This window comes from Parasteatoda tepidariorum, chromosome 3, assembly GCF_043381705.1.
Source record: "Parasteatoda tepidariorum isolate YZ-2023 chromosome 3, CAS_Ptep_4.0, whole genome shotgun sequence".
In the NCBI taxonomy this organism is placed as follows: Eukaryota; Metazoa; Arthropoda; class Arachnida; order Araneae; family Theridiidae; genus Parasteatoda; species Parasteatoda tepidariorum.
This window is the reverse complement of record NC_092206.1, coordinates 70473538-70496031: the sequence shown is the minus strand read 5'-3', so window position 1 is coordinate 70496031 and position 22494 is coordinate 70473538. Positions and strand designations below refer to the sequence as shown.

Genomic DNA, 22494 nt, shown 5'->3' with positions numbered 1-22494 from the left:
CCTTCTCTAATAAAAAGAGATACCATTTTGTTTTCGTTTGCATAAGAAAGAATATCAAGCATTTTTCTTTTTTAAATTTAATTAGCCACAATAAAGAAGGAACGTTGCAATGCTACGTGCTACATTAACGACGTCTCTAGAGTAACTGAATGACTGTTCATATAGAAATCGCAGGTATTAGTCTCATACAACAACGCCCCCTGTAGTTCGTTGCGATCGCGAATTGTTTTTCTATAAAGATTTTCGTATCCCTAATTTAAAGTGAAAGTTCTATTATTTTAGTAGTGATCTTGTAGTAGTCTTGACTACTCTTGACTAAGAAAAATAATCTAAATAAAAATATATGTTTTTAAAAACCACGTTTTTTGTAGTGAAGAATAATAATTAAAAAGTAATAATTTTTAAAAAATATAAAATAAAAATTAAAAAAATTATAATTTAAAATAAAAAAATTCAAAATAAAAAACAATTTTTTAAAAACCACGTTTTTGTAGTGGAGAATAATAATTAAAGAAAAATTGAAAAACGAAAAACGTGGGGCGAATGAAATACATAACAGTACATATACGTATATATATACACATTTTCTATACACATTTTCTATACATATTTACACATGCACAGCTACATACATATGCATATACGCAAACATATTCAACATCTACATTCAGATACAATTACAATTACAGATATACATACACATATTCTCATGAGCACACATACACACACTAATATAACATTACTGTTATGTATTTCATGCGCCCCACGTTTTTCGTTTTTCAAACTTTTTTTAAAATTATTATTCTCTACTACAAAAACGTGGTTTTTAAAAATATTGTTTTTTATTTTGAATTTTTTACTTTCATTTTTATTTCAAATAATACTAAATTCCAATTCAAAGAGGCGAGAATTACTAAACGTAAATATTCAGTTAAACATCTTTAATGAACAAACAGTACAACTGAAATTATATATAAATAGGCTCACACATTTAAAATTCCAGAGTTAGATATAATTTAATATTTGAGAGTGATTTGAATAAAACGCACTTAGGTTCATAGATTAGCTTTAAAAATCATCGAAAAAATGTAAAAGAGTTTGTTTATATGCATTGCATCGTAAAACAATTTTACATACTTGCATAGATAATTTTCGATTTTTGTGTTTAAGATAAATTTTTGATCAAAAGTCCAAAATAGGTTGAAATACGCTTAGTACTCGTTTATATATTTTTATTCCTTTTTTTTAGTTTTAAAAATCATTGTGAAGAAATAACGAATTGTTTGTTTTACATGCATTGCATAGTGAAACAATTTGCATAAGAACAGTGCGCCAGGAAGAAAAAAAATGGACAACCCTGAATAACTTTTTATCCAATGATTGGATCTTCACGTTCTGGGATTCAATCTTAATGGGTCGAGGGGGCGACTTTAAATATGTTAATTATTTAGACGATATTTTAAGTTATGAAGTTATTAAGTAGACGATATTTTAAGTTATGAAGTACAAAAATGTATTTTCTCTAATCAAACATATCTGATTCAGATTTCTGCTTTTTAAGAGATAGGGAGTAGCCGCAATCTGGGAAATATGGTTCCAATAATTTGGTCAGGACAGCTGTCGAAAGTTTTGACCCCTTAATGTTCAATTAATTTTCAATAATGTTAATTTTTAATATAATTTTAATAATGTAATGTAATATTAATATTAATTCTTCAGTCTGTTAAAAGATTTCTCGAGATATGGTGAAATACGAAAAAAAAAAATTAAATTAACATTAAGGGGTCAAAACTTTGGATCGCTCTCTTGACCAAACTATTAAGACAATATTTCCCAGATCATGGCTACACCCTTTATTTTCGAGGCAGAAATCTGAATCCAACGAAAAAAAAGTATGTTTATTCAGAAAAACTACGTTTTTGTGTATTTTTTGAGCACTGTACTTAGTTTTTATCGTCTATTAATATTAAGTAAACCATCAATTTCAGAAATAAACAAATTGTACTCCGGTTTCATCGTTCTAACAGCAAAAAAGATTTGAGTTCTGATGGCATGATTAAAGCATGCACTCCATTAGGTAACTGATGGTTTTTTGCGAGGCAATGTCTTATTTCGCATCGGCAAAGATGTTTCAAAGATCTAGGGTTTGCGATATTGTTATATCCGAGAATTTCACTTTTGGCATATTCTTCTTGAGTCAAAGAAACACTTTCTTTTTTCACGAAATATCGACCCTCATAAAGAATATTCATCAACTCGAATGGATTAACATATGTATCAGGTATAGATCTCCAAATTAGATCTAAAGTTTCCAGCATCCTTTTCTGTTCGCAATAATTACTGGCAAATGCATGGAGTGTTTGAAGAATTAAGAAATTCCTCCTCACTTGAAGTGAGCACTTTCTTGTTGTTGTGGCATGACGATTTTCAAATTCTTCTGACATATCGGCCAATGAAGCTTCTTTTAAACAGAAAAAAATTTCCTGGAATGCTTTGAAGCGATCATGACGTTCTGTTTCTCTGTCTTCAACTTGAAAACACAGATCACTCAATTTATATATGGTTGAGTTGTCATCAATTCTTTTCCTGTAATAATGAAAAAATAATTTAAGAACATCAATAAATTTTTTGATAAGTTTAGCAATTCGAAGTCTACCAAGAAACTTGAAAACTGTTTTAATAAGTAATCTAAGTGAAAGGAATTAGCATTATTTTAAAGAACTATTTTCTAAAAAAGATTTTATAAAGGAAAAAAGAATTATTTTAGAGAATTACTGTTTAAAAAGTTATTTTGTAAAAGAAAACTAACATTATTTTAAAGAATTAGTTAGTAAAAAGGATTTCATAAAAGGGAGTAAAATATTTTAAAGAATTATAAGCCATAAAAAATTTTGTGAAAAAAGAGAATCTTTATTTTTTGAAAAACTAATAAAAAGCATTTTGGAAAAGAACAAACTCACTTTATTTTAACGAATCATTAGCCAAAAAGAATTACGTAAAAGAAAAAAAAACTTCACTTTAAACAATTCCTTACTAAAAAGGATTTCGTTAAAGAAAAAATAATATTTAAAAGAAATGCTAACTAAAAAGGATTATGTAAAAGAAAAAACTTTATTTGGGAGAATTAATGCATAAAATAATTTTTGTAGAAGAAAAAATATTTTAAAGAATTACTAACTAAAATGGATCTTGTAAGAGGAAAAAAAGTAAATAAAAAAATGATTGTGGTAAATTAATCATATATTTTACCAAAGGAATAATTGCAGGAAGCATTAGTGGAAAGATGTATTTAGTTACGTGAAAACTTCATTTTCTTAAAAAATTATGAAGTTGGCACGTTTCGAGCACTCAAAAAGAGACATTTATTCTCATGGTTTGTCTGACTTATATGAGGGAATGACGAAATGAAAGAACTGCATATAATGAGTATGAGAAAGTAAATAGGCCTGAAAAAAATATATTATATTGTAGATTAATGTTGAATTTATTGTATGGATTAAGTAATAAAATGTAGTAACAGACGTATCACATATTTTTTGCATTATTTATAATGTGAAATTTGACTACTTGAGATGTGGAAGAAATGTAAAATAAATAGGAGTTTTAACCCCTGCTCGCTCTATTCGCTAACTCTCGTATATTTATCTTGGCTCTTTGCTCTTAAAACCGTTAAAAGTTGATATTTTTCGAAGAAAAAATTATTTTGTGCATAGAATATGTAATTCTTTAAATTTTATAAAATAATGTTATGTTAATATGTTAATCGTAAACAATGAATGCAAATTTAAATTTGCAAAATGATCAGTTGAACTTAATAAAAAAGATTTCAAATGTAGGAATAAACAATGTGTGATACAGTAATAAATAATAAATGAGAAGAAATTTTTCTTGTTAACAATAGATAACGATCACCTTACATTATATTATAATAGTTCAAATTGGAGGCTGTTTCTTCTTGAGACATTTCCAATTTAAATGTTTTCAAAATTTTAAAGGTTTGGCAGCATCATTTGAAAACATTTAACCTCTTTCTCTTGTTTTTTTTTTAAGAATTTAATTTATTCTTTTTTTATTACTTTTGACATCAAGACAAGCACGAGCTTATAAAACAAAGATCCCCAGAGAGAAAAATAAATTTTTCTTCAATGTATGAATAACCGTTAGATAAAGTAGAGAAAAACGGAAAAAAAGAACTGGTGAGAAATTACTTTAAATTGCTATATCTTTGGAATTTCGGAGAAAATAGTTACCCTCTTTTTGTTTATAGAAAAGAAACTAGCTCTTTCAGCACGTAAAATTTCAACTCTGTGGCCTACAGATATTTTTAAGGTATTTTTTTACTATGAAGTTTGGCAATTATTAATTTAGTTAATTATCGAATATTAAATTTTTTATTTGATTTGACATTTTCAATTTTTAAAATTTCAAATTACTGGGCAAAAAAAAGCTTTTTTTATTTTTAAATTCAAATAAAAGCAGAATTTTTTTTTCGATTCCCCCACCTCCAATTTTAGAGTAAGTTACAAAACCAAAGCAAAATCCTTATCTAGTTCAACGGTCATTATGAAATATAAAACAGATCTATTTATTTCTACAGAAAATAAGTATCTTGAAAAATGTGCGGAGATAGATTTATTTTTATCAACTTTCTTCCTTTTATAAGTGTCTATTATTCGTATTTGAACAAAATCAAATTATAAGTCTCAAATAATCAATCTGAATCAGTCTCATTGCGCGAAAAACAAAAAAAAAAGATTGCTAAAGCAGAAGCGAGAGCGTGAGCTCTACTTCTAATTGGCAAGATGCAGTAGCATTAAAGGTCCTAAATAGTGTCTGTTTTAGAAAGGCGCTACCTTCGTCCCGGGCGTTCTTATTTTCAATCATTGTTTGTAATGACTTAATGAAGCTCAGTGAAAAAAAATCTTGGATGTTACTTTTTCTAAAGAAAGTGTCTAATTTTACTAGACTATAACAACAAAACTGAGTTTTTTATATCTTTGAAAACCTATATAACTTCTTAAATATTCGTCTGATTGTATCTAAAGTGGTTTCACTTCAATTTACATGAATCAATTACATGAAAAAATATACCTTACATGTCCAAATAGTCTCTGGAGTTCGTATTTTCAATCATTGTTTATAATGACTTAACCCCTTAACGATCAGTTAATTTTCAAGAAAACGGTCATAAAAGTGTCTATTTTATTGGCTTTTATATTTGTATTACGTATTTGGTTAGTGCTGACATCTAGTTTAAAATAAACGAACTATCTGCAATTACATTAAAAGTATCCTGGTACTGCCATCTGGTGTGTAAAATGAGAAATAAATTGTTTTCCGGGCAAAAGAAATGAATCAGTTTTATTCTTATTGGCGCGTTATTACTGAACACTCCAGCCCGTCAATATCACGGGAACACGAAATAGAGGGCGAAACCTCATCCCGTCATTTTCACGGGAGAGAGAAAAAAGGGGTTAATAAAGCTCTCAGTAAAAAAAAAAAAATCTTGTGTTGAAAAAAGTTTTCTCTGAAGAAAATGACTAATTTTTCTGAACCATGGGTACAAAATTGTGTTTCTTATACTTATGAAAACCTTTATTATTTCTCAACTTTTAGTCTGATTCTAACGAAAGTGGCTTCAATTAAATCAAAATAGAAAATTACATTAGAAAAATATACTTCACATGCCCAGATAGTCTCAAGATCTCAAAAGTTACTATTATCATAAGAAAAGAAAAAGACTGAATTAAATATCAAATGTAATCTATAAAGCAATTCTTAATAATTCAAATAAACTTAGACATTCCGATATCTTTCAAAAACGATTTAAAATATTTTCGTAACTAGTTTGCCAGATTATAAAATATGAAATTGGAAGCGTAAATAAAAGGCTAAAATCGTAAGGAGAGAGGTCATTTTATGGTGCGTTCTTACTGCAGTACTGAAGTGCATTGAATTTGTTAGTGACTTTGGATTTGCCTGAAAATAGATACGCGCAAAGTAATAATACTGCACTAGATAATTTAAAGCTTATAATTTATAAGGTTGCCATTTAATTATACAATTTTAATGACTTTAGAAAATTATTAACATTTATTAAAACAAAGCACAATTAGCCCGGTATGTACAGATTTTTAGCCATGGATTTTCCCGAATTTGATTTGCATATGGTAAAAATATAAATTTAGTTAACAAGGAAGTTTTTAATAAATTTACAATGAATTATTACTTAATCATCAATAAATCTAAAAACAAATTTAATATTTAGAGCATAATAGCGAAAAAAAAGTTAGTTAAGAGAGATGAAAAATTTTATCCTAGTGGCATTCCAATAATTTGAATAAAATATGTTTTTCATTGTAAAGATAATAATAATTATTATTTATTGTAAAGATAATTATTAAATTAATTTGATTTTAAAAATTGCAACTAAGGATATTTTTATAATCATAGTAATAATTCAAAAAAACATCTTTTAATTTAGAAAGCATAATGCTATTAAAAAGATTTTGGGATTTAAAGATCTCAATAGGATTAATATTATTTTGTTTAATAAATTCTAAAATCTGTTGATTATTAGTGATAATCCAAGAAGAGCTTTCCTTATTAGCATTGTGAACAATTTTATTTCAATAGCTAGAGAAAATAGTGACAGGTTTGCTTAGGTAAGTACCTACTACTAGACCTACTAGTGTTTGTATAAATTTAATAGGAATTTTAAGAAAATTTGGACTAATAATTAAGTATGGAAATCCTATATCATTAATTTTAATTTTTAACCTCTTATATAAAGCAAAAATTGTTTATGATACTATCATTATTGTAATTAGCACACTTAAATTTTTTGCATTTTTTAACAATTTATTTGAAAGTTCAATACAGATTTTTTTACAGAACATTGCATAGTTATTGTTAGTTTTGGGTTATAGTTAGTTGTCTAAGGGGTTAATCGCCAATATTGTTTGTAATTGCTTAATTGATCGATCAATTTTAGAATTTTTTTTTGAATTGTTATTGTTATTTAAATTTTCCTTATTATTGAAAACAAAGTTTTTAAAGTAATAATAAACAGGCAATTTCCATTCTGTTAACATACTTAAAGGTTAAGAAAATCTATTTGACATCTTTAAACAAAAATTATTGAGCTCATTGAGAAAGTATTTTAGAATTTTATTAATTTATATATGGTAAATAGGTTCAAAATTTGTGCATTTTATCATTAAATTTCCTTGTTAACAATTTTTTTTTCTGTTTCCATTAAAAGATTTTAACATTAATCTCCATTAAAATCTTTTAAAATAATAATTTATTGGTAGAACTGTTTTTAATTATAATGATGTTGGTAAAAGTTTTAGGAAAATTAATATATTCGAGTATTCTCTGTGAAGAAGAGAGATATTTTGAATTTGTTAATAAACATCATAAACATATTATTACTGGGGATTTAAATATTATAGAAAACTTATAATTAAGTAATTTAATGATTAAAAGGCACAAAATTTAGACCCGTTTACCATATATCAATCAGTAAAATTTCCAAAATACTTTCTTAATGATCTCAATAATTTTTGTTTAAAGATATTAAGTAGATTCTCTTTACCTTTATGTATGTTATCAAAATGCAAATGGGCTGTTTATTATTATTTCAAAAAATTTTTTTCAATGGAAAATTGAAATAATAATAATAATTCAACAAATTTTTCTAAAATTGATAATTCAATTAAGCGACTGCAAAAAAAAATTAGTAATTACCCCCATAAATTAAGTTAAAAATAATTATGCAATCTTCTGCAAAAAATTGATTGCTTAGGCATTTTTTGTTTAGCTTGCAATGATAAGGTATGATGAAGTCAGGCCGCAACTGCTCACACATTTATTCACAACAATGTAAAAAACGAGGCAAAAAAAGTAAGTAAATAAATAAAAATTAAGTAAAGAGTTAAAAATAATAAAAAGTTTAAGCTTAGTAATTTGGATAATAATATTATAATTGAAAATTTTTTAGATTCATATAAGAGACTTAAAATTAAAATTAATGCTATACAATTTCCGTACTTAATTATCAGTCCAAAATTTCTTAAAATTCCTATTCAATTTTGAACTAACACCTCTGGGTCTAATCCCTATCTAGCTAAACTTGACACCATTTCCTCTAACTACTTAAATAAAATTATTAACAATCTTATTACAGAAGGTTTTTTCTTGGGTTAACACTAATAATCAACCGATTTTAGAATTTACTAAGCAAAATAAAATTAATTATATTGCAGCATTTAATTCCCAGGATCTCATCAATCCCATTCCCTTTTCTGAAATCAAAGATGTTCCTTTGAGTTAATACTATGATTATAAAAATATCCTTAATTGCGATTTTGATTATTGGGAAATTCTATTTATTATTTGTCTTTATAATAATTATCTTTTTACAATGGAAAGCATATTTTATTCAAATTGATGGAATACCACAAGGATCTAATTTTTCATCTCTCTTAGCTAACTTATTTTTACACTATTATAAAAAAGAGTTCTACTCATAATATTAATTTTTTTAGATTTATTGATGATTTAATTATTTTCAAATTTATACTTACTATGTTCTATCTTTTTGCAATTTTTTTGGGTGCTCCTCACACTATTGTATTGATATATTTTGCTTTTGCTATAATTAATGCAATATTAGATAGCATCTTTTTTACAGATAAAATCGTGTGAGCTGATGACGAGATTACATCTCTCCATTATTTTATTTTCTGTTTTTTTTTTTTTAAATTTGTTTTCAAGCAGATTCTTTTAAATATTTTGAAATATTTTATTTAAATATGGTTTCTTCTTCTTTCTGCATTAATATTTATTATATTTTTTCCATGTTTTCCTTTTCTTTTTAACTTATTTTATGAGTTCTACATACTTGCAACTTATGCGCAGTAAATAAAACTTTTTATCTTTCTTAATTTTCGTCGTCATTTCCTCTATTCTTTTTGTCCTTATTGTGCCATATATATATATATATATATATATAATCTAATATATATAATAGTAAATATGAATAAAATGCTTACCTTTTCTCCAATGTTCTCAAATATTTTCTGATTGTCAGGAATGTATTAATTCTGAAATAATAGATTAGATTAATCAGTATTTGTTAGTCTTAATTTTTAACAATTTTTTTTCTTCAAATATTAGCTTAAACATCCTTTTTTGATTCATTTAATGCCCTGCCAACATAATTGGAATTTGGGACTGTTACAAGCCACGGAAATGTAGAGAAATATAATTTTGAAATCACGGCATCATGACCTATAACTAAGATGTCGTTTTAATTTGCTGCAGTCTGAATGAGATATTAAATATTACTATGTTACCTTTCAATCGAAATCATATTATAGATTAATAAAATTTAAACTTGTTTAATGTACTACATATTAAGTTTTGCACTAAATTTGCTCGTTATTCTGATTCAATGCGCTCTGAAAAAGTAACAATGTTTAGTCAATCTCAATAAATTAATCTAGTAGTGGTTTAAAGTGGATCTCAAACAGTTCTTAATCTATGTCTACCTAATAAAAATATTAATAATGTTCTCATAATTAATAATGCATTCAATAACATAAGCAACTTGTTCAATACCTGTATTTTGTACAGGGTGAAAGAAAAGGGATTAATCAATCAATAGGTATTGATCAAAACTAAGAAATCATGCACTCATGCACGAAATATGCACCGGCGCAACTATTATTATTCTATGCACCACACAACTATTAAAGCTGAAATAATTCTAATTATTTTACATATTTGCTATTATTTGTTATCTTCTCCTTAGCTTTACGCTATTAGATTTAAAAAAACAAACAGATTTTTACAAGTTAATCCCATCAAAATAAAAGTTAATTTAATTTGAAATTTTCTATAGCTGAAGGTCAACTCTGGATAGTCAGCATTTTCCACTGTCAAGAAGTTTTTCCAGTGCATATCCCTTCACGGGAGAAATGTAAAAAACCTACTACTACAGTACTTATATTTGGCTATGTCGAGTGTAAGTAGTACGAAGCATAGTTTTAGCTTAAGGACTTATAATCAATAACTAGAAGCACTTATTTCAACATTACCCGATTAAAAACTTCTATATTACCTGATCAAATACTCGAAGTTAGCAATACGTCTTTGTCCTCTGTTGCAAGAGAAGGAAGTGTAGAATAGCCTTTTAGTGTCATTAAATTCCAATCTATATCCACTATTTAAAATTATAGATAACATTTCAAAATTTCCCTCCTTAAAACTTTCATGTAATGGGCTATAACACTCTGACATAACCAAAGATAATGGATCAAATGACCAATTCCCAGTTTCTTTATGTAATTGATGCAGCGCACGGTGATAATGATGCAAAAAGTATTTCAGTTTTTGACCACTGAAGCTTTTGAACATATTTTCTCCGAATCGGTCATCCTTTAACCTCCAAAGCGTTAATTTTGCAATAAACTCTGATTCTTCAGAATTTATTTCGAACATTTCATCTACGATGCAATCGAATAGAGTCTGAATTCCCGAGTTTAAGAAATATCTTCTGTAGTCTGATAAAGTAAGTACTATTCCTTCATTGAAGATAATTTTATAATATATTTCTGAGTTCATGTAAACACGCTGATAGTAAGATTTGGGAAAAAACTTCAGATCCAAAGCTGAATTTTTCTTTAATGATTCGTTTTCTGCATCTGAATCCGATCTGTAAAAAGTCTCACGAAACCATTTGAGTAGACTAAGTATCATTTTTTAAAGTAAAAACTTGGTAATTAGATGAATTTATTATATCTAAATGACTATTATGCCTTGCTCAAATGAAAATGTCTAACTTTACGACACTCCGTTTGAATACCAGATATGCGTTATATTGTCATCTCATGTTCAGATAGTTCGTTAAAATTTATGAATTTTAGATGGCGTAGTTCTGTCTCTGAATCTACAGATTTAGATCAAGTAAAAAGAAATTTCAAACTTATTTAAAATGGGGCTTAGCTATATGATAATCTAGAATTGATTCCGAAATTCCTTGATTGTTTCCTTTCAATTTAAGCATCCATAGGCTTAACTATCAAGCATAAATAACCTGAATCTTATCAAGTGGACAGAATCGAAAAGTATCAAGATATCAACAGCAGAATCGTATAACCAATTCACTTATTCCGAAAAATTACAGAATTCATCAGCTATTTCACATATCAATAGAAGAATCACTAAGTCGTTTTTTGCTAATCACAGGAAAAAAACCCAATTCGACGAATGAGGAATATATTTATAAAAGATATCAGAATATCTGTGATTTCGCAGTGATGTGGTAAACGGGATGAGCGTAGCATGTTTCCATAGCAACGATACTGCATTTGCGCTATCAATGATGCTCCGTAAAAATGATTATTGAATATTTTTTTAAATTACTATTTATAGACAATGCACTTTTAATAAAAGTTACTTCAAAATAATTAGTTACTTCAACTTACTTCATCATTTATTTAATTTAAATGCTTTAAAATAATTATAACTATGATAAAAATAATCAATATTTGTCATTTTTTCAATTAATCGATTAAACTTTAATATTTTTAAAGAGTATAATTTTGTTATAAATGAAAGGAAGAGGTAAAAAAAAACTGGAAAAAGAACATTAAAATAATGAAGAATTTAATAAGAAAAAACATGAATTTTTGTCACGAAAATTTTTTAAGATTCACGCTGGTGGAAAAAAAAAAGAAAACCAGCGTGGCATGCATTACTTCTGAAATTTTCTGTTGTAATCCTTCTATTTATTTTCTTCTTCGTTTTATTTTTCAGTCAACATTTCTATATCTTTTATAATATATTTCATATTTGAAAACAACGAAAAATTCGTTCACAGTTGGTTGCATTAAAATTAAAACATTTATCTTTACAAATTTCATCCTTTGACGCAGAATTTTTATTAAATATATTTTTCATACTTTTTCATTCTATTTATTTAATTTAAGTCAAAATAAGTGAAAAATATTATATTTAGCATTTTAATAATTTATGATTATAAAGTACATCATGACACACAGGTATCTTTTTCTGCTTTAAAGGTAAAATCTTCAAAACACGTCTAATTTCCAAAAATGATTTTTTCAAACCTGCATTTATTTGCCGTTATTTTGATCTAAGAGAAACAGTTATTTATCATTGAAATTTATTTAATTTACAGAATAAATTATTTTTTAATTTTTAAATATGAATAGAGGGAAAAATCAAACCACTTTTTTCTATTTATATTTTAGTACGAATATAAGATTTGTTTAGTAACTATTAGACTGCTTTTTATAAGCATTAGAAAATATATATATAGCGTAAACCAACCAGTGAAGGAACATTTCCTATATATTGATTAAAATGAGAATTTGAAAGTTTTTCTTCAGATTGATTGGTAACAATAGCTTACTGTCAAACAATAGGAAGTCATCTAGCAATGTTTTGGTTTAGCTGGTCAAATAGACTTCTCTGGAAATTTTTTTTAATTTGTTATTATCCCTGAAACACCTTGTTTCTTTGAAAAAATTATAAGGTGAGTGTTTGTATTTATATGCTTGAAGTGGAATTAATTGCATGAAATAGTTTTATTTTTTCTTACTGTGAAAAAGAGAATTCAAAATATAGTTATTGAAGTTACGTTTTATTTTTTTTAAGCATCATAGCATAAGCAAGTACTGATATAAGGGGGTGTTTATTCACTGGATCACCAAACGATGAAAAACCAGTGAAGGAACAAGCTTTCCTTTACTGGTTTTTTTTTTCTAAGTTAATGAAAATAAAAGATAAACTTTAATTTTGTTGTGCTTTTAGTGATGTCCCGCATCAAAAGTATGTTAAAAATACGAAAAACAACTTCTGACCAGTGAGGGAACAGGCATGTTCCTTTACTGGGCATAGACTTCCCAGTGAAAGAACAGCATGTGTTAATATGTTGACACTTTAATTTTCAATTCATAATTACAAAAAAAGTTAAAATTTCCAAGTATTTATATGTTATAATTTCAAGAATAGGCTTGTTTTTAAATATTTGTATGGCTTATGAATTCACAAGGAGCATTAAAAAATAACCAAAATTAAGTGTTCCTTTACTTGGTGTTCACTCACTGGTAAGAGCTGTTCCTTCACTTGGTCTTCTTACTACTTGTTATTTGAACCTCCAAAACTTTAAAACAATATTATGTAAGTTCTCTACAATTTTTTTACATGATTTGCAATTAGTAGCAAATATGTTGACACTGTCATTTAACTAAAATTACGAATTTTGAAATTAATATGAATTTTTAAAAGGCAAGCGAAGCTCAAGTGTTCCTTCACTGGTTAGTTTACCTTATATATGTATAAGGGACACCGGTGTCGCATCTGAGTGAAGGGATTAATTGTTTTCAATTCTATTTTACTTCTACAAATGCCATATAACAAACGATAAAACAATAATTGTTTCTATATTTCTTCGTTTATGCATTCTGCATATTGTATCGCTGTATTTATGTGATCGAGTTTACGCTCTAGAAAAAGAACAAGTTACATATTTCAGTCTTAGTACTTTTCAGTTTTAAAAAATACTGCATCATACCTTTACACTTTTATTCTTTCTTATGAAGAACCTACAAAAAGTTCAGCTTTCTGCGCATCAGAATGAATATAAGTTGTAAAAATAGACTTATATTTTAATATTACTTATTAAAAGTAGTATATTTTCTGAAGAAGTATATTCACGAATTATGTTTTATTCTAATTAGCCACCAAATTCAGCTATAAAAATCGTCATTTGTACTGTTGGAAATTTTTCGGAAAAAATTAAATAACTATTTTTTTAACCGTTATTTTACCATATTCAAGCAAAACAGTCAAATAATCATAAATAAGATGGTATGGAAACTGTTACCTGCGAGAAAAACCGTTTATTAACTGCTTTCACATAATTAGGCTTAACAATCAGTGTTTTATCGGACCAATTATGCAGACCTAATGAAGCCGTTTAATTCTTTACAGCTGGGTACATAATATAGCCACGAGGACTAAACTGTCAATCTCATGCCTGCTGCTATAGCATCTTCACCACAATATTTCCTCTACTCTCTTCAACACATGAAGAGTTTCCAGTGTCCTGAACTCCCTAATTTGTGACCCTGGACTATTAGAATACGATGCTCTCATCCACGCATAGATGGCAGCACCATAAATCTGCTTCGCAAAATAGTCTACTATTTTTCCTCTCTTACGAAAGGTGAAACAACCTTGTAAACTTATTAAACCACATTTATCGGTTCAGTTAATAAATTGATAAAACACAACTCAACCACAATCTACTTTCAGTGCCAACTACCTAACAAAAAGCCTAGCTTCAATGTCTAGTTAAATTTCGTATTTACGGTTTTGAAACTATCCTAGTTGTGAATAGTTAAAAAAAATCCGCATAGTTTTGTATTCATGGTTTTTTAACCATACTAGTTGTAAACGGTTTCTAAACAGTAAAGGTGAAAAATGCTTTTTTTTACCATAAGATTTACGGATAATTGGATAGACAGATTGCTGCCTGTTATTTTACCGTAATTGTAGAATGAAAATAATTCTTACAGTGTGATAAAACCATTGGAAAATGGAGCAGGCCAGCTACTGTAGCTTTGATAATGTTTAAAGGTTAGTGCATTGAGTAAAGCATTTAGTGCATTGAGTAAAGCATTTAGTACAATTATAAAGCAATATGTTCAGCTGTGTGAGTATAAAAGTTTAATATTGTTAATAATCATACAGCAGAGTTTTTTTTTAATATTTTTTAATATTTTTAAATCGGCTATTTTGGTAAAATGCTCTGTATAATTACTTCTTGTATCTCCTCCTTGCCGATACAAATCACTGTAACAACGCCAATAAACCATGAAAAGTATTAAGAACGATAAAGGAAATATTATTCACGAATAGTAATCAAGATGTTGAGGTGAAATACATTATTTGCTTTTTCGATTTTGAATCAACGGTTTTATATATATGTCCATTTTTCTAGAAGGCTCTAAAAGGATCTGGAAAAATACGAATGATATTAATAAAAATGAAGTGTCACACTAATATTAAATAAAAAGGATGTTTTCGAGGGCGAAAGTTTGCCTTTTTCACTATAAGAAAGTGTGTTATTTTCATTGGTTCTGCCATCAAGTATAGGACTCCAGTTAATTTTTAAGCGCTATGGCTTAGATGGACAGTGGTTAAAGTTTTGATTGATGATACATTTTCTCATAAAGATTATTAGAAAATAAAAATACTATTAAGAGTAACATTCCGCTTTTTTATTTAACATTTAATTATTTTATGAAATTAAAACAAATGTGCAAACTCTTAATTTAGGGGTTATATATAATTTAAAGAAATATAATTATGAAATCTGATATTAGTTAGTGGTCAAGAAACTATGGAAGCTTAAGTTGTCATCCGGCAGAGAGTTGCAGATGATATTTGAGCACTTTAATTAATCGTTATTTTGATTGACTATAAGTTCCCCCAGGCGATAAATTGACGAGAATTTTTATATGTGAACCCAGCTCCCGACTTAACCTAATTAGATCCCGGGGCAAAATATTCTTTGGAGGCCCCCTTCTGTTTTACTACTTCAGCAATGTAAAACCGAACTTATGGAGGTATTTAAATTTTTCACCTCATTATGGATAACATAACAAGAAAACTGACTAGAACCTAAAGTAGTTGCAAAGTCTCTCCCCCCCCTCCTCCGATGGCCAGACGAAATATCGTTCGTCCATTTTATTGATTGACAATTCCATGTCCATCATGTCAGTTTTCTGATTGTCATCTAGCTGCGAAAAATTTATATCCTTGGATTAGGAGGGAATTCAGGAAAATGTTCTCAATTACAATGGCCCAATTAAGCCAATCGAAAGCCAGTATTTTTGTAAACATATCGCATTTTATAAAAATACAAGCTATTGATTGGCCAAATTTGTCCATCGTAATTGCGAAAATTTAGCTGGATTACGCCCTAGAAAGCCATGGATTTACGAAATATAGACTTTTTGTGTTCATACGATAGATTAATGAAGATGCTAACGTAAAACTGACGGATTTTACACAGTACTGATATTTTGCTTAAAAAAAGTTTATTAAAGAAGGAGGCGTAAAATAAACTTTCTATTCGATTTGGGGCCCCTTCTGATGTGGGGGCCTGGGGCAACTGCCAGTATGCCCCTGCCTTACTCAGGCTCTGTGTGTACCTACCGTTAAAGAGTTGCAATTTGCATTGCTATGAGCACTATTGTAGTAACGCGCTTTTCAGTAAAATGCGATAAAAATGCTAACTTTCTTGCAGATTTTTTTTTTGCAAAATGCGATTTGTTTTTGTTTCCAACTGCATTTGATTTAAAATTCTCTAAATTTATATATTAACTACCTTAATATAAAGTCTTATACACTCGTTTTAATTTAACAACATAATTTAATGCTAAATTAAAAAAGCGAGGAATGTTATCCCCCCCCCCATTAAACAGTGCTTTTACTTTTTAACCATCTTAAAAAAGCAAAAGAATTTTACAGTAATAAAAAATGCAAGTAAATAACAGCTGCAGAATTGAACGAAATTTACCACTAACAAAAAATTTGTAATTCATAAGAAACTGAAATATTGACGAAAAAATAGGAATCTTTCGAAGTTGATGTACGTACCCTCTCCATTACACCTCTGTTATGGAGCTCCCAAAGAGATTTAAGCTCTTTTTGATAGCCAGGAAATCATCAAAATTTTGGTTGTAACATTCCATTTTTACGCACACGAAAGTGACTTACAACGTTGTAAAAATACTACGTTTCATTACAAAATTATAATAATAGTGCATGTCTCGGTGTATCATTCAAACCCTTATTTTGCAATACAAAATGCGTATTCGATAGATAAGTCAAACCGTGAATTCACACTTATTAAAAACAAATTTCTAACCGACTATTAATATCGTTTTCTAAAGACATGAGTTAAAAAAACAATTAAAGTACCTGAAGTATTGTACATAATAATAAAGTACATAAAGTATTGTATATAATGCTCTGAAACGCTTTGAAAATGAATCAATTCTTGCTCTTTTACTCTTTATTAGTAATAATTGCACAGGGAAAATTTTTTCTTTGTATTTATACAAATACTTGATTTGCCTATTTCGGGTGAGAGGGTTTTAAATCTGAAATTAGTCTTACTTCAAACGTTACAGATTTTTTTAAATGGCACTTTTAGTGTACTTTTTGTCGAAATGCACAAGTTTGAAAGCATTATATATAACAGGGGTTTGAGTAAATGTTGCGATAAACTTTTAGAAAGAGTTAGGCCACATCAACGAGATTGCATTATTAATAGGAAACCATTCCTAGAAATACCGTCTAGGCACGCTTCCCTATTATGGCCTGCTTAGAAGACCTCAAAGAAACAGCTCATAATAAGGAAGCATCCCTAGCGGCGTCTGATGACATTTCCTAGCAAAAGTTCCATTGCGACTTTTCCACTTGAAGTTCATCGCAACATTTAAGTGATCCGCTTATAGCGTTTTTGAACTTGAATACATTTCAATACAAAGTAGACCAAAAATGTCAATTGAAAAAACATGGAGAGAGAAACCGATTGCAAATTTGAAATCAGCGATAAGAAAGTAGATAAAATCTTTTAAAAAAATATCATGCAACAGAAAAGAAGTTGTTCCAGAGTGTTATTTTGTTATGTTCTGATTTCGACGAATTCTTGACGTTCCGTCTGTTAGAATAATCTAATTTAAGGACTGACATGACTGTGCAATAATTTCTTTATTTTTCTCATGCAAATATTTTGGACTAGGTTAATTTTTTATGCTGAGTGACAAACTTAAGAAAAGAAAAAAAAATCATTGTGTCCAAACACGTTACCTGAGCATCCACCCTCAAAATTTTATTACAATTTAGGGTTTCAAAATGTCGACGGAAAGACCGGAAAATACGCTAATTATAATAATAATATGAAAAACATACAAAAGCATTAAAATAATACTCTAAGATGTTCAAAAACATACCCTAAAAATTAAAAAAAGGAGAATGGCATTGAATGTTTCATTTGATACCTTTGAATATCCCAGCTGAAAAAAAAAGGAAGTGTATTATCATCCGACTAAAAAAAATATATATAAAAAAAATGTTGCAATATTCTTTAAATTGAGATAAAAGCGTGTGGATAACCAGATAGCGAAAGTTGATTATGAAGGTCATTTTGAATCAGAATAATCATTTCCGTCCTGTCTTTAGTTAGATAGTGACAATCCATGAAACGTTTATGTTTGGCTACCTTTAATAGATTATAGTATAAAAATGAAAATATTCTTTTAAACCTAGAGCTACATAAGAAAACTGAAAATTTTTTTTCTCCACCTTCTGAGGTAAGTAGAAGTTAATAGCATGTAAAGTATTGTGGTCGCTATTTTTGTAAATAATCATTTTTTGAAAATTCTTTTAAAAAGAAGAATTTTGCTATGAAAAAATACAATTTATTTACTTAGTATTATGAATCATACTTTCTTTTCCTAAAAAGAGGAAGGAAAAAAAAGTTAATAATTCCTTTAAATTTTCAGTTTGGAAAATCTCACTATTACTTTTTACAAATAATTCGAAGGCTCTGCTCACCAGCCCCTGTAAATACTTCGCATTCATCATAGTTTTTATTTTCTTAATCTTTTACAATCCGAGTACTTTGATATCTAATATAAAAACTAAATAATTTAAGCTATATTTTTATATAATTTTCAATATTCATAAAAAATGTGGTTACTAATTATTAAGTTATAAAAATGTTAAGTTGGCTTGCATTTTTATACCTTAATAATTAGCAACTACGCTGTAGTAATTAGTTGGCAATTAAGTTGGTTTCAATGGTGATTTTCGATGTCTGCCCAAACTGTAGTTAGAAAATAAATATGAACATAGAATGCAGAATGTGTTACAAAATAAGAAAAAATAGATGAGAAGTAATTTTACTCGCTTACGTTAATCTTATATCCAGAATAATTTAAACGTGTTTTGTATTGTCCTTGAACGAAAGCTGTGATTAACTTTTTCAAGCTACAATTTTAAATTGGAATGATTTAACGAAAAAACTTAAGGCTTAAATGCATAATCGCCATTTAGAACGATTGCATTTACTCCGATTTTTACTTGAATCAATTCCTTACTGATCATGGAACCTAGGGTAGCTATCAAAATGTTAGGGTAGCTACTTAATAAGCCCTCAGATTGCAGTAATTGCCAAACTTATGATGACCTAGAACATTTCCTCATGCACTATCCTTTATACAATAGTATTCGTAAAAAGCATTTCCCGTAACAACTTTCTTTCCAGAACCTTCTACGGTTCTGGAGAGAACCTAAAATAAAGAAAGGCATAGTAAATAAGACAAGTAATGAAAACTCATTTTGAAAACCATACAGATATTTAAGCCAAATTTTGAATTTCCTTCTGTAACAGATCGTCTTTTCATTTGTTCCTTTTATTAGAAATCCGTTTGTTAAGTGACTTCGTTATATCTGTTATTATCTTTTGAATTTTCTTTTGTAACGGAACATCTTTTCCTCTGCTCTTTATTTTATTGGAATTCCGTTTTGTTAAGGGACTTCTTTACATCTGTTATAATTCTCGATTTCAAAGCATGTAGTATTGACTTTTCATTTGGATTCACGGACCTGCTAGATTTTTCTTGATTTGCACCATGTTTTTGTATTTGAACACTTGTTCACTGATTAGTACCCTGGTGGGCTAACACTACGCCTGGATGCTCCCCAGTGGGGACGGCTCTGGGTAAAGCTTGTATATATCTAGTACGATTGCTTGGAAAGTTTTTCTTAAGGGTAGCAATACTTAGGTTCGAATGTGAAAAGATTAGTTTTAAAAGTTTGTTACGTAAAAAATTGTTTGAGCATAGTAACAAATGCAAAAATATTAGTGTTCAAAGTTTATAATTAAAAAAAATCTTGATTTAAGCACAATGGCAAATCATTAAAACAAACATGCATATATAAATTCTATTGGGTAATTACGAAGCTTTAAAATCAAAACTAAACAGCTTAATTGTTAAAAAAATATTTTATTTAATTTATTATTTTACTAGGACTTAATCAAATGACCTTACAAGTTGGAAATTGTACATCTGTAAAACGAGAATTCTAAGTTGTTATTTTTACCAGGGTTTTAGCCCATCGCAATAATTTAAGTTGTAATAAAATCATAATTATGACAAGTAAAAATTTGTGAAATTTCTGTAGACATCGTAACATCTTTTTTAAACATCTTTCATTTATGTCTTTGAAATATTTATGTCTTTGAAATATTTTTGTGCTGTGGTCGTAAACGCAGTATTTAAATAATTATATTTATTAAACCAAAAATCAAATTATACAACCAGAGATCCAAATTGCTCCCAGATTGTGGATAAGTATTTTCTGGTGGTAGCAAAGCATATGTTTTAATGCGTGATTCTTTGCTTATACATACAATTTAAAGGGGTTTTACCCATTATTAATAATAAATTATTCAATGGCTCATATAAAGTGCCATTTTGTTGGAACCATTTCGTGTTGAGCCTTTTTAAAAGTTAGTAAAATTGACCAAAAATTTGCAAATTTTAGTGTATAGTTTTCTACCGTTTTTTAAAGCATTTTGTAGGATACGGGGCAGTTGGCTCCTCTGATTAAAGCATACATTTTGTTACCACTTCCAATATCTGGCTAAACATCGTATTGCTTTTTTAAAAATGTAAGGCAAAGTTGTGAGTTAAAGAATATCTTTTAAAAAACTTTTTACGAATATCTTGTTTTTCCAGGATAAATTTTCAAGGATAAAGAAATTAAGTTATCAGTCCTTAGTTTCAGTTAAAAATTTCATCGGAATGTTCAAATTAGGGAGACGGATCCCTTTGACAAAAATTGGATACCAATCTTCCTTTTATAGATATTTTTTATTCTGAAACTCAAATTACAAGTAAAAATATATTTGCGGATTTTTTAACTATAAGAAGCAATCTAACAGTCACTATAGGAAATCTGTTAGATTAACGAAATTATTAGTAAAATATGAAATTAAAAAAAAAGTAGTTTGAATTTTTTTTTATTCATATTCAAAATCTTATCACTAATTGATTTCGTAAATTAAAGAAATTTCAATGATAAATAACTGCTTCTCTTAAATATATTTAAGTGCAAATTTGAAAAATTATTGTTTGCAAGGGAGCCAAGTTAGGAAGATTATACCATTAATGCAGAAAAATACGCAGGTGTTATGTGCTGTATTTCATAACCATAAATTATTTAAATGCTAAATATTTGGTGGTGGTAGTGGTAGTACTTATTCCTCTTGGCCCAGATGCCAGATCATTAAAGTGAAGGTTCACGTGAAAGGGGATCCAATGAAGATGTATATCATTGTGATAAGAGTAAGTCATCGAATTGTCGATGATATTTAGGCCAATTCTGTCACTGATGTTTTGCAAATTACTTAGGTATTGAACTGAGTTCTTACTATCCGTGAAAATCCAGATATTCTCTGTACTCTCAATGGAAATCATGTGTTCTAGAGCCCCCCCAAGTCCTATTATGCTGCCTCATCGTGGCGGAGGTGGTGGCCCTGGGTGGAATGGGTGAAGTACGTCCGGAGTTTTATACTCCTGGCGGGGTGACCCAAGGCGTGAAGGCCATTCCACTATACCCAGCTGAAGCATAAAGGCAACGGACAAAGTCAGACTTCTTCCCTCGGGCGTCCACGGTCCTAGTACCAACAGAAGCTGCACACTTCTCCTTCACCATGAACAGCTAAATACTTACATTAAATATGCTTTTTTACTTATTTCGGCCTAAATTAAAAAAAATACAAGTACCAAATACAAAATAATAAAAAAGTATGCTTCAGAAAAATTCTGCTCCGAAGGGTTAACAGTACAATTATCTACTTTTTATATATTTATTTTTAATATCATCCTCAACTGACTAGGTCTTTCTAGAGGTGATCTTTTTGTGGATCTACGTTCTTGATATGCTCAAAGTTGGTGGTGTAACTGACTTGATTTAGTTTTGCTAACAATTGAGAGTTAGCAAAAATAACAACACTTTTGATAATATGGTATAGGTGTCAAAGGTTCTTGCATTCAATTAGTTATTCCTTTGAAGGACTGACTCATTACGTTCGAACTGGGAGTCTGAGGCTTTAGATAGGCCTTTCCCCCATTTATGATGAAATATTTCATTAATTTAATCGTCAAAATTTATTGATTGACAAATTTATTCTTTCGCAATTTGTTATTTAAATGAACAAAGTACAATGATATGATGTTAGAGAAAAAAAACGTTACTTTCTGAATATGAGTCAGATGCTTAGTTTCAATATCTTATATGAAGTGAAAAGAGAAGATATGAATGTTTATCTTTACATGTATGGCATACATGTATGGCAAATTTTTGCCATAG

At 28.5% G+C, this 22494-nt stretch overlaps 2 protein-coding genes across 3 annotated transcripts in view; one reads left to right on the top strand and one right to left on the bottom strand.

Moving 5' to 3' along the window:
• LOC107444022 (sulfotransferase ssu-1-like) overlaps window positions 1-22494 on the top strand; it is a 71831-nt gene that overhangs the window by 2328 nt on the left and 47009 nt on the right. Inside the window, exon 1 of one of the 2 annotated variants that reach the window (XM_071178829.1) lies at window positions 17886-18425. The exons of the other annotated variant lie outside the window; for it this stretch is intronic. The gene's annotated coding sequence lies outside the window, so the exon portion shown is untranslated. Of the gene's footprint in view, window positions 1-17885; window positions 18426-22494 lie in introns of those variants that run through there. 2 annotated transcript variants of the gene reach the window in all.
• LOC107444972 (uncharacterized) lies at window positions 927-11375 on the bottom strand. Its single transcript, XM_016059262.3, has 3 exons — window positions 10130-11375; window positions 9060-9110; window positions 927-2586 (listed from the first exon to the last, which is right to left on the bottom strand). Exons 1-3 carry the CDS (start codon window positions 10765-10767, stop codon window positions 2013-2015), a joined length of 1263 nt encoding a protein of 420 aa, XP_015914748.1. The 5' UTR covers window positions 10768-11375; the 3' UTR covers window positions 927-2012.